At 35.6% G+C, this 13,545-nt stretch overlaps 2 protein-coding genes across 2 annotated transcripts; both read right to left on the bottom strand.

Moving 5' to 3' along the window:
• Positions 1 to 302: 302 nt before the first annotated feature.
• Positions 303 to 1,253, bottom strand: LOC107499030 (olfactory receptor 9G4). The gene has a single exon (XM_016122811.2). The coding sequence runs from the start codon at positions 1,239 to 1,241 to the stop codon at positions 303 to 305; it is 939 nt and encodes a 312-aa protein (XP_015978297.2). The 5' UTR covers positions 1,242 to 1,253.
• Positions 1,254 to 9,010: 7,757 nt separating this feature from the next.
• On the bottom strand, positions 9,011 to 9,946 carry LOC107499035 (olfactory receptor 1013-like). The gene has a single exon (XM_016122825.2). It carries the CDS (start codon positions 9,944 to 9,946, stop codon positions 9,011 to 9,013), a length of 936 nt encoding a protein of 311 aa, XP_015978311.2.
• Positions 9,947 to 13,545: the final 3,599 nt, after the last annotated feature.

The raw sequence follows: 13,545 nt of genomic DNA on the forward strand, positions 1-13,545 counted from the left end.
CTATGTATGAAAACTATCCAATTCCTCTATTTCTCTTTCTAAGACCTCCTGAGGATAAATTTTACTAAGAAGCAAAATACAGTATTGTGGAACATCAAACAACCCAATACTATTGGTTTAAAATAGTTTAATCACAACAAAGCAATGATTAACAATTAAAAAATAGTTTGATCAGTTTTACATATATTTGATCAGTTTTAAGTATAACTTGTATTTACTTGAAATATTGTAATGTTTACAAACCTATCTATAAGCCAATAATTTGGAAAATGCAATGAGAGTCTTTTGCAATAAGATAACATTTATCTCTGTGGCCTTAGAGACTGTGTGGCTTTCCAGAAGGCCTCTTTGATGTCTTTGTTTCTCACGCTATAGATGAGAGGGTTGAGCAGTGGGTTGACCACAGTGTAGAACAAGGCAGCCACTTTGTCCCTCTCTAGGGAGTAAGTGGAACTTGGTCTTGAATACATGAAGAGCAAGGATCCATAGAAGAGCATGACCGAGATGAGGTGTGAAGCACAGGTGGAGAAGGCTTTGCGCCTTCCTGAGGCTGAGCGGATCCTCAGAATAGCCACAAGGATGTTAAAATAGGAAATCAGGATGGCAAGAATGCTAGAGAGGACTGTGAAGCCCACCACACCCAGGAGGACTTTTTCATAGACCCGGGTGTCTGTGCAAGACATTTTTACCAATGGTGGTGCATCACAGAAAAAGTGGTCAATGATATTTTTACCACAGAAACTCAGACGAAAAGTGTTGGCAGTATGGGCTATGGCATTCAAGAACCCTCCTATGTAAGAGCCAGCAACGAGACCAGAACACAGAGAGCTGGACATAGCTCCTGAATAATGTAATGGGTTACAGATTGCCATGTGGCGGTCATATGCCATGACTGCTAGGAGGTAGCACTCAGTGTAGGCTACGACACAGGAAAAAAACAACTGGGCTCCACATCCAGCCAAAGAAATGCGCTTATCTTCTGAGACACAGTTGGCCAGGATTTTGGGAGTATACACAGAGGTGTACCAAAAATCTAAAAAAGACAGATTGCCAATGAAAAAGTACATAGGTGTGTGCAGATGGGAGTCGATACGAATTAAGATAACCAGGGTCATGTTCCCTGACAAGGTCATCAAATAGAGTGTCAGAAATATTGCAAATAGAATCAGCTGCCACTGAGGGTTCGCCGAGAAGCCCACCAAAATGAACTCAGTCAGGACGCTACGATTTCCCACTTCCATGTCCGCAGAGAAGAAATCTGATAAGGATTTTGAGGGGGAAAAAATAAATTAGTGATTTCTCTATAGAAATAAATAAAGCTATCGATTAAGTCAACAATTACTAGGAGGCTTTTATCTATAACTATCTAGAATTATAGGATTTTAGCCTGTGACTTGAGAAGACCACAGGAATTGATGTTAGAACCTAATTTTGGAATTAAGACTTTTACTTGTTAATTTTTTAATGCAGGGCAAGTTTCTTAGTTTCATCAAACAAACAAGAAAAATAAAGCTTCTAGGTTGTCTGATTGAGTAAAGAATATATGCACAAAAACACTCAGTATAGTAAACATTCAAAATAATTTCAGTATCCTTCATGTTATTGAGAATTTATGTGTCAAGCATTGTGCTGATCGTTACACAAATACCAATGTACTGTACTATTCTTGCAACTATTAGTACAAATAGAAATATATATATACATATATATAGTTATATATGCATGTGTGCATACACACACATAATTAATTACTTACTATGTGTCAGTCAATATTCTAACTCTTAATTTTAATCCACTTAATCCTTTCCACAACTTTATAATGTAGGTACTATTATGATCCTCATGGATTTTAAGAAATAATGCCAAAGTCACTGAAATAGTAAATAGCAAAACAAATTTGAACCCAGAATATTCCTTATCAAGAGTATATGTTCTCAACTGTTAAGCCATTTATGTCTTTTTCTCTCTCGTTCTCCTAGCTAAAGTAATGCTAGAACCCTCTGAATTTCTTTACTTATTAAAAAAAAGCTTTAAAATATCCTCTTTCTAAAGAACGATTTTCGCCAAGTTTCTTTTGTTGGTGTGAAACTTGTATATATGGCCAAGGCATTTTTTGATATAACGGATGCTGAATATTAGGAAGAAACCAATTTTTGGTGTCAAGAATTCATTGAGAAACCACGAATCCTTCAACGTTCATATCTTGAAGCTACACAGCCCTCAGAGAGAGGGTAAAAGGAGGGACTGATTAAAACTCACAGAGTTAGGGCTTATGTCCCAGGAGCTGGCTGACTCTCTGCTAGCTAAAAAGGCATGGGAGAAAGCTAAGCCGAGAGAGCATTGTGATTTACTTCGATGTTTAAAACATTCGCCTTTGAGCGAAACCAGATCAGTTCATAACTAGAATGCAAATGCAAGTGTTCTACCTCAAGGTCTGCTATTCTTGCTTGTTAGGAAGCGAGGTATCTCAATCTTTAAATATTTGGTGTCCTAATCTTTCAAATATAGCTGATAACATTTAGAGAGGGCATTCCTTGATTGGTGACACTGGTAAATATAGCTTGGAATCCCAAAAATCATTCCACTTCTCCAACATTAATATAACTGGATCTCTTCTCATTAACACACAAAGCACAGAGGTTTTTGTCCTATCCCCAGTGTTCCATAAACTGGCTTTAATTTACCTTTATAATTCTCTCTCTCTCTCCACTTGTCTTCATCTACTTAGGTCTTCAACCGAACTAAATTGCTCACATAATTTCTTCACAATAATCTCACACATCCTGAGTACTTTATACTTATAGTACTATGTTGGTATTTATTTCTACATTATAATTGTTGTCCTTAATCTGCTCAAGCTTGAGTAGAATAACCTTGGAAGGAATTTATGGTCGATATATTTATAATGTATAAATAATGGGTTATAGCCATCATCTCAATAACAACTATGAACTTTCTCTGCTGTGTTATCACTTGTCTATACAGTGAAAAATATCCGGGACTTATTAAACTCATCTTTAATGTAATATAATTTCGGAGGTAATGAACACATGTAGACAGCCAATTGTTACTCTTCTGCCACTACTTCCCAAAAATGCAAATAACTGAAAAAATTAACGTTTTTGTCTATTGCTCAAATTAGACAAAAGGTATTTAAATGAGACATGAAAAATGAGCTCAACGCCACCCACTATAGAGGTAAGAAGAGAGGAGAGAGCTGTTCCATGAGGAGAAAGAACACGCACCGTACCCTCCCATGAGTAGGAGTCGGTGAGTTCACAGAGCTGAGAGAGGTTAAATTAAGCTGAGATGGAGAGAGGTAACAGGGGATGAGCCACAAAGCTTATTGGAACCATATTAACAATTTTAGCCTCTAAACCAACAAAAATGGAAGCTATCGCCATTAAGAGAAATTAGCTTGATCAGACTTACATTTTTAAAGTGTACTCTGGGTGCAGATCAGAGACAAGACTGAAAGGGAGCAGGAGTTTTCTCTTGACTGAAATCTCTCTGAAATCTTTGACTATTACCTGTTGAGGCCAGGCCCCTGATAAAGACAGTAGAAAGATGCAGAACTAGGAAAACATGTATTTGGGGAGAAAGTTTAGGGGCAGAAGAACTTATTTTTTCTACTTAAAATGATTAAGTTATTGTATAATTTTAAACAAGATGCCTTGAATGTAGGACAAAACTATTTCAGATTTCTTTGTTTGAAAAAAATTTACATATTTTGTGCCTTAATATTCATTCCAACTTTTAATAAATTGCTTTTAAATTTTTTTTAAAAAACTTCTAGGTAGAATTAATTGGAATTGTATAAACTTGGACTTTATTCTGATAGGTCTCAAAGACTGTCAGTCTCAATCTCTCTTCTAACCAGAAATTTTTATTTATATAGTAATTTAACCTCAAAATACTAGAGAATTTTCAAAGACAAAATTCTTTCAAAGTATGGATTGCTAATAAAAGCATCTCCTCTCTATTTTTACACAGGAAACTACAAAATCTTGTGAATTTGATGAAACATAGGACATTGTACTGAAAGACCCAATCTTATAGTCATTCCTCTGAGTTCTTTGTGAAACATAACTATACTGCAAATTCATTGCATTGTATTTTAGTACCAACTTTAATATTTAAAAGGGAACTATGGAAATTAACTAGAAACCTGTGACCTATACAAAATATTAAAACAAAATTAAAAAAAACAGGACCACAGTTCTTTACTAATTTCCTGATTTCAAGAGTAGATTCTGTTATCCTACCCTATGATTTGGGGCGGCCTTGTGCTTTACTCTGGCCAAAAGTTTAGAACATAGGCAGGCAAGACTGGGATTCAAGAGACTTTGCATGCTTCTCTTATAATTTTGGGGATTCTTCTACCACCATGTAGATAAGCCTGGGTTAGCTTGCTAGATAAGGAGACATCTGGCTATAGTCTCTCTGTGACGATAGCTAACAGCAAGCTTGCCCCTACCCATGTGAGTAGGTCCATTGTTCATTATCCAGCCCCCTGCTCAACTAATAGCTAACCACATTCATATGAGCAAGGCTAGCTGAGAATATATAGGTCTGGCATAGGTAGACTTGCATAACCGCACAATTGAACTGGCAATCAAGTTCAAATATTGATTTCACACTTTGGCAACTCTGCAGTCTTGAAGAAGTTTTTAACAACCTCCAACCTACATTCTTTCACCTTTAAAAGGTAAAAAAATTGTCAGTGCTATGTAGATAGAAAATATACCTAAGTAATGGTAGCTACATTTATTCTGAGTGAGAGGAATAATAAGTGACTTATTTATAAAAGCTGAGCTTCAGGAAACAATAAACAAACAAAGCCAAGTTTCTACAAGAAGACAATTTAAATCATAATGGTGGTACCCTTCAGAATCTTTCTGACATCTTAAAAGTTAATATTTTTGTCACCTACTCTCACACAATTGGACAAAGGAGTGGTAAGCTTGGGAGTGAAAGTTCATTGGCCTTGGATTAAGGAGACCCGTGATAAAGACAGAGTCTGTCACTATCACCTGCATAACTTTAAAAGTGTAGCCTGTCCTCTCCATAACACAGTTTCACCCACATGAAAAAATTTGTTGATTCAAGCACCCAACTTCTATGATTCCAATTTGTTAATGTTCTTCAGAATTTGTTATAAAAATAGAATGGGTAACCTCATAAGCAATAATACAGCATTGCAGAATAGATTAACAGTCCTTATATATACACATATCTTCAGATATATGGGGTGTTATCATCATGTTGGTTGAAGTGAGAGATGGAATTTACCAGACAACATTTCCTTTTTACTTTAAAATTTGTGTGTTCTTTCTTATTTTCCTAAAAATCAGTCCTCTGAGCTTGTTTATATTCTATAACTACTATGTTCCTTAGGTTTTTTTTAATCTAAGAATTTAACAATTCTTAAATTTTTGGAATCAAATCAAGGACATCTTTGAGAATATAATGAAAGTAATAGTGCTTCTACGGAATTTTGAAAACTGCTTATATGTACAAACACAAAATTTTAGAGTTTGCAAATCCTCAGAAATCTATTCATTTTGTAGTTGTAATTCTTAATTAAAAATTCTTCCACTAAAAGATACCTCAGTTTCTTTTCAGTGCTAACAGTTTATAATTTTAAGAGTAACAAATGCTTCAAATGTTTAAAGCTATATTCCTAATCCTCACTCCCTAAAATTGTTCTATCTAGTCATATCTTGTATAATTTAAAATTCTACTCTCCAGATTCTTAAGCCACAGATTCAGAATCCATATATTCTCCTTTTCTCTTACCTCCTCTTCAGTCTTCCAAGAAATCCTGGTGCCCCTACCTTTGAAGCACTTCTTATCACCTCCATTGCTATGGCCTCAGTTAGATCACTATCCTGTTTGGCCAAGAATATTGCAATATCTTTCTAATGTCTATGCACTTGTCCCTCATGCAGTCTATTTTCAGTATATGTCAATATAATCTTATTTAAGATATGGCCATTTATGACATTTCTGTATTTAAAACAACCCTAATACACAACCAATTTATACTGTTAGAGTCCAATTCCATACAAAGTCCTAAAGGTCCTCCATGAGACAGCTCTCCATTGCCTACAGGTCTTTACCTCCTAAGATTCACTTTATTTTCAATTTCATGCCCTCTTCCCACCAACAATCTCCATCCTTCTTATTCTGTTGAGACTCTGCTCTGTTTCCCCAAGACCTATTGTCATCTTCTAATTCCTGTTTATTAAGGTAGTTGCCCCTTTTTCCTTTCCAGAATGCAAAAACATGGATCAGTAAGATTTCTCTGTTTTGTTTACTACTGTATATAGAAAGTAAATGTCAATTAATAAATATTTCCAGAATAAACAAATGGGTAATTATTTTTGTGTCTTGAAGCTTTTTTCCCTTCAGTATTCAGTAGAAGTATTGTCTACTTCTAACCTAGCTCAAATTATTCAGGACAAATTTACCTTCATGTAAATTTTCCAGGCTCTGTGTACTATATCACTAGTAAGAAGGAAGAGTAAATAAAGAGAGGACTCATCTCCATCAAACTCATAACCATCAAGGTGACCTAAAATCTATCTTGAATTGGAAATTGCAATAAAAATGGGAATGTGGAATAAAACACACAGAAAAAGTCAGAGCCAATTATACTGAAACATTCCATATAGAGCAGCCTCTCTAGTTTTGTGTTTCCCTGTAGAAGCTCTGTTTCTTACTCCATCACTGAAACATTAACAATTTTGTGAAAGAATGTATCCCTCTAGCACATGAAAATGAGTACCAAGAAGTAAAAAAATATACTAGTGCTTTGAAAAGCTCAAAGTACCACAACCACTGGAGTCTGAAAGCATTCCACTTTTTTGTCCTCTTGTTTTCTCTACTGTGTAAGTGAATACATGATGACCCAATATAATTACCAGACTGAATTTTGAATTCTAGATGAGAGCTGCAGATATTATTAGTGGAGTCCTATTTAGATGAGAGAGAGAGAGAGAGAGAGAGAGAGAGAGAGAGAGAGAGAGAGAGAGAGAGTGTTTAGCATAACCATAAACTTTTGAGAGGCATGCCAGATTCTATATCCTCCCTTCTAATTACAACTAAAATCACAGAGAAGCTAAACCACTCAGCTGCCCCTGATCCTAGTTGCTTACCTTTGATCACGAAGGACACTCTTAGAAATGATACCCTTTTTCCACTCCTCTGATATTTTAGTGTGCTTTTCTGGACCTGACATATGATTTTCTCAACAGCCCTTTGGGACTTCTTCTACACTGTAGCCCAGAAATATATACCTTAGTCTCCAAAGAATCAATTAGAGTTTATTTGGATTATGAGGATGATATATTAATTAGGATATAATGAAATAAGAAGTGTTTTATTAAAAGTTGACTCTCTTAATGGATCCAGTTACAACATAACCATAATTGTGTCTGATAATAGAAACTCTTTAAATTGAACTAATTAGAATTTTCTACAAATTATCACAAGATCCGTAATTTTTTTCCTTGCCATATGCTCTTCTATCTGTCCAGGCTACTCTTCCTTGTCTCATGCATCAGGAAACTCTCATCAGTCCTTCATAATATGGGTTGAATTGTAATCCCCCCAAAATTTCTATGCTGAAAGCTTAACTCCCCGTAACTTGGAATGTGACCACGTTTGGAGAAAGGGTCTTTACAGATATGATTAAGTTAAAATGGGTGGTTACCATGAGCCTTAATCCATCTGATTGGTGTCTGGAAAAAAATAATAAAAATGGAAATTTGATATCAAGGATTTTTGTGCACAGAGAAAAGACCATGTGAGAAGAAGGAAAAGGATGGCCTTCTGTAAGCAAAGTTAAGAGGCCTTGGGACAAATCAACCCTGATGGCATCTTGATTTCAGCTTTTTAGCCTCCAGAACAGTGAGAAAATATATTTCTGTTGTTTCAGCCACCCAGTCTGTGGTACATTGTGATAGTTCAAACAAAGAATTATACTTGATTATTAACCCTAAGGATTTTTATATTGACACACTCTCATGTTTTCTATATGTGAAGACTATTAAAATTAGGAAATGTAATACCTCAATACCTCACAAAAGTTTCTAATTTTTATTAATTTATGCATAAAACAGAACAAGCTAAGAAATACAAATAGGCAAAGAACCTTAATTGTTATCAATCATAGCTTTACCTAGTAGAGATTTTCCCTCTGAATCTTGGATGTAAAAGTCTTCGAAATTTATCTATATTTCTTTATTTAGCTCTCTATTTCTATCTACACTTCCATTTCTGTCTGCTTCATACAGCTGATACACTTTTGCCCTTGATTCTATAATTGTTGGGGGAATATATGCTTTTATTGGAAGCTCACAGCGATTCTAACATATTCATTCTCTCTTGTATCTCTTGCCAAAGAAGCCTTTGTATCATAGCAAGCAAAAAAATAAGAATCAGAAAAAAAAATTAACTTGTTTCTTGGGTCATTTTATAGTAGAAATTTTACTTATGACTTCCCAACTCACTTTGTCTCCTAACAAATAGGTTAAGAATCTTTGAAGTCAGAAGTTCTGGGTTTGCGTTCCTGCTTTTTCACCATGATTTGAAGCAAATCATTTACTTCATCTAATGCTGACAATGATTCTATAACCAATTTCAATAGTCCTATTTATAGATTTAAATATGTATATACAGGCTATGTATGAACCCTGAAGTGAAAAATCAAAAAGCTGCTCTCTTTTAACATTCTCAGAATCACAATGATTTTATGGATTCTGTTCCAAGCTAGCAGACATAGCAGTTTTTCCAAATGTGCCAGTCTCATTTACTTTAAAAATACTTTAAAATACATTATTTTAAAGAGACATTCAAAAGACAAATGCAGACTGGTGTTTCCACATTATCCAATGATTTTGTTTATTTGTTTGTTTTATTTTATTTTTGAGCGTATAGCTGATAACAATGACAAGGAGATAATCTGTAAAATAAAGTACACCCATCGTTTACCAAGGATTTTTATTTAAGAACACTTTGCTCTATCTACCATTTTCCTCAGGGCATCTTTAACATCTTTATTTCTTAAGCTATAGATCAAAGGATTCAACATTGGAATCACCACAGTATAGGACACCGACACCACTTTATCCCTCTCCAGGGCATAGCTAGTGCTTGGTCGGGAGTAAATGAAAAGAATTGAACCGTAATACAAAGTGACAGCTGTCAGGTGAGAGGCACAAGTGGAGAAGGCCTTGAGGCGACCTTGGGCGGAGCGGATCCTCAAGATGGCAGCGATGATGAAGAGGTAGGAGGCAAGAATAAGCGTAGTAGGAGTAATGACGTTAGAGGCAAGTATAAAATAGAGCACAACCTGGTAGCTTTTCTTCACATCACAAGCCAACTTTACGAGGGGGGGAAGATCACAAAAGAAATCATCAATAATATTATTCCCACAGAAGCTCAGGGTAAATGTCTCACTGGTAATGATGGTGGAGTTAAGAAAGCCACCAAGGCATGAAGCTGCAACGAGACTGGCACATAGCCTGGAGGACATCACCTGGGAATAAAGCAGGGGGTTGGAGATGGCCACATAGCGGTCATAAGCCATGGCAGCCAACAGGTAACATTCACTATAGGCCAATCCAGCTGAGAAGAAGAACTGAGCTAGGCAGCCAGCAAAGGAGATGCTTTTGTCATCAGAGATGCAGATCATAAGGATTTTGGGAGCATAGACAGAAGAGTACCAGAGATCCAGGAACGAAAGTTTCCCAATGAAGAAATACATAGGTGTGTGGAGCCGAGAATCAGCACAGATCAGAGAGATCAGAGTTATATTTCCTAAGAGACTGATGATATAAATGATGAAGAAGATGAAAAAGAGTACTCTCTGTAACCGCAGGTCTGTTGTGAACCCTAAAAGTATGAACTCTTTCACTTTGGTGAAATTTTTCTCATCCATCAGTTTTGGGTTTCCAAGGTCCCTTTCTGTGAAAAGATTAATAAGTATATCATTATTTAAGACATATGTAAGCTCTCTTCTCATTTGCCATTCTAGATCATCGAAAAACCCAACTAATACCCATGTGTTGTTCATTGTGAAACATGTTTATGTGAAATTGGTGTCATTCTTGTTGGATAACTGGAAAACCATCCTATGCTGCTTTGAGAGAGCAACTATTATGAATGCGGTATGCTATGTGTCAGCTTATTTTTAATCTAATTTTTCTTCCTTTTTGGAGAGGGTGATTTGTATATCTTCTGTTTCAACTTAGGATGATTAAGGACCATGCGGAAAATATAAAAAAACGAGTTAGAATGGATGTGCTGATCATCTCTCTTCATGTCTTTGGATCCTGTTGTCTTTTTCCAGAGAACTCCAGGAAGAAGCACACTACCATTCTTCTAACCATATTTTGGAATGACCCTTGGAAGTGCATTTTACTGTAATTTCTTTGAAGGCTATAATTATATTTTATTCAACTTTTTATCCACAAAACCAAGACCACAAGTTTACATTAAGTAGAAAATGTGCAACTCAAATAAAAGATTTCCTCAGATAATAAAAATCTGACACCGTAGCTATCTGTATGACCCTCAAATGTACTCTGAAAGGGAGTAAAAATATTAATCGAACAATCATTATGTTCATAATGTGGATGATTTTTCTATAGAATAAATAGTAAAAACAAAACAAAACAAAAACAAAAACAAAGAAACAATGAAGCTGGCAAACCTGAATGAGGAATATGGTAGGCTGAAGAATGGCTCATAAAGATATCCAAGATCTAATTCCTGAAACCTGTGAATGTTGGGGAAAGAGTTATTAAGAATGTTGAGATAGGTAGATTATCAGGATGAGCCCTAAATAGGATTACAATATCCTTATACAAAGGTGGCACGTGGAGATTTGACTACAGATACAAGAGGAAAAGGCAATGGGATCATGGTAGCAGAGACGAGTGACACAACCACAAAGAATGTCAGCAGCCATAAGAAGCCAGAAGAGGCAAGGAATGGATCCACTACTTAGAACTTCTGGGTGGAGTTTGGCCCTGCCAACATCTGGATTTTGGCTCAATGATATTGGGTTTGGACATCTGACCTCCAGAACTCTGAGAGAATAAATTTTTGTTGTTTTAAGACACAAAGTTTGTGGTAAATTGTTAACACAGAAAGTTATGGAGCTCAATCTGTAACAGTCTTCTTTCCTTCAGAGGTAGAAGCAGGTGACCAGACTGTTGCCCGCAATGGGAGAAGCATCATCTCTGTTCATCTATGTTACAACCCAGAGGGTTCCCACTACAACGTAAGACCATCAAAAAGGGCTAAATTATGATTATCAGAGCTCTGAGCTGGCAGAAGATGTAATATTTCTGCTATTTGATCCAAGGTTTAAAAGCTTCCTCTGCTAATGGAAAAATAAACTTAATCTTTGTCAGATACTCAGCTATGGACTTACGATTGAGCTAAAAACAAAAACAAAAACAAAAACAAAAACAAACTAAAGAATTGGTCTCCTGGAACTGTATTCATTTGATGATAGGAATCTATAATTTTTAACCTTATAATAAATATTATTGGTATAGTCATTATCAAGGTAAAAATTCTTCATAATAAGCAAAAGAACATTGGAAGAGTAACATTTCAGTTCCCTTAGTATTTCACAGCTGTCAGGTGCTATGGTCATTTTTAACAAAGCTTATTTCTGGAAGCAGCTTAAGACCAAGAATCAAGAGAAATGAGTTATGGTCTTGGTTGCTCCTGCCAATTTTAAATAAACTTTCAAATTCTGTTTTCTCACCTATTCTTAGTTCAGTGGGATTCTTTAAGCTCACAGATGTGAGAAAGCCCTTTGAAAACTAGAAGTTAAAACTATGTATTGTATTCTCTCTGAACACGATGTCTTCATCTTCGTAAACTACATTTCAGATTTACTATTTGCTTTACCTCCCAAGGATTTCCCATTATACCTAAGCTATGACTCCCTAGAGTTTCATGTGTCCTTGTGCAGAAACTCCCTTTTTTAACAAGTCTTTTACACAAGATGGAAAATTTCAGGGCTTGTTTGCAAAATTACAATTGGAAATAAAAATTGCAAGAGACACTGCATCCCTGATCTCTCTTGTTTTCTTCCACAGTAATTAAAATATAAAATAAACATATATGTGAATGTAGCCTCATTATGAACATGTATATCAAAACTTTTATAAACAAAAAGAGGTCAAAAGTGGATTAAGACAAGACATAAGACACTGGTAAATAGCATAAATGAATAAAATGTGAAAAAATAAGAACAAGACTGAGCATAAAATGAGGCAAGGGTAAAGCCTGCTGCACACCAAAAAGTCCTATCTACTGCTCTGTGCAGACCACAGATCTCACTAGAAATCTTCTAGCAGACCAAATAACCCCAATATACAATTAGCAAAATCCAAAAGATGAGCTACCATCCAAAAGTTTCAGCAACGCATTACCATTCTTGACACTAACTTCAAAATCATTTTCCCCAAGTTTCCTCGAAAAGAGAATGGGAAGAATTTAAGGCTTCATATATTGAACAGTTTTATTATATATGTAGACACATTTTAAGCTACATTTACTTGCCATTAATTTGTAGACATAAGCTGGCTACTTCACTTGTTAGATTCAATGGACACTCACACCTTCTTCCCACAAAACATCTCTGCTCCCCAACTTCACACATCTCCCTTAACCAAGTAGTCCCTTTCAGAGGTAGATGCCTCTCAGAGTGTTCATCCAAAAGGAACTGATCTCTCAGTCTTCTCCAGGCTTAACACACCTGTTATCCCTATTATTCAGTTGATAAATTAATCAGATACTTCTTGAGTTATATATTAATTATAAATATACAGTATGATCTCAAAGACATATCTGTATCTCTATGATATATATAGTTGCACTCCCCTGAAGGAGTTTCTAACCCGTGCACAGCCCAATGAAGAAAAAGAAACAACTTAAAGTCATGGAAAAATTAACCTATTTTGATTTTTCTATACATTGACCTACTCTATAACTCGTAAGTTTCCTAAGAGATAACAGAAGAGACGATGATGGGCCACACACAGCTACAGAGGGTTTATGAGAATGAAAACATCCATCAGGTACATGTCTAATTGCTTATTTCACTGAAAGAGAAAATTAAGACCTGAAGAAATGACATTGGGAGACATTTAAGCTTACTTCATCAAATATGGTTATAGGAAAAAAACTTAATTTCACAAAGTAGAATTGTGTTATGGTTTGATGATATTAAGAATTGTTTTGTCTTTTATCCATATTGTGATTTACTGATCTTTTTCCTCTGGTTAATTAAACATATTAATTCATGAACATAAAGTGCGATTTCATTTGAATTTCAACTCAAATCCAGAATTTCTCTCATTACCTTACAACAGAAGGTGCCTTCCACTCACCCAAAAGAATCTTCTTTCCAATGGTAACAATACTGGGAGAAAATATAAGCCTGAGTAGCCTTTTGGGATATACCACTAAAAGCAAAGAGGATCTTTATGTGCTGTTCTGGTGTCAAGTGACCAA

Source organism: Rousettus aegyptiacus, unplaced genomic scaffold (genome assembly GCF_014176215.1).
Source record: "Rousettus aegyptiacus isolate mRouAeg1 unplaced genomic scaffold, mRouAeg1.p scaffold_m13_p_5, whole genome shotgun sequence".
Taxonomy (NCBI): domain Eukaryota; kingdom Metazoa; phylum Chordata; class Mammalia; order Chiroptera; family Pteropodidae; genus Rousettus; species Rousettus aegyptiacus.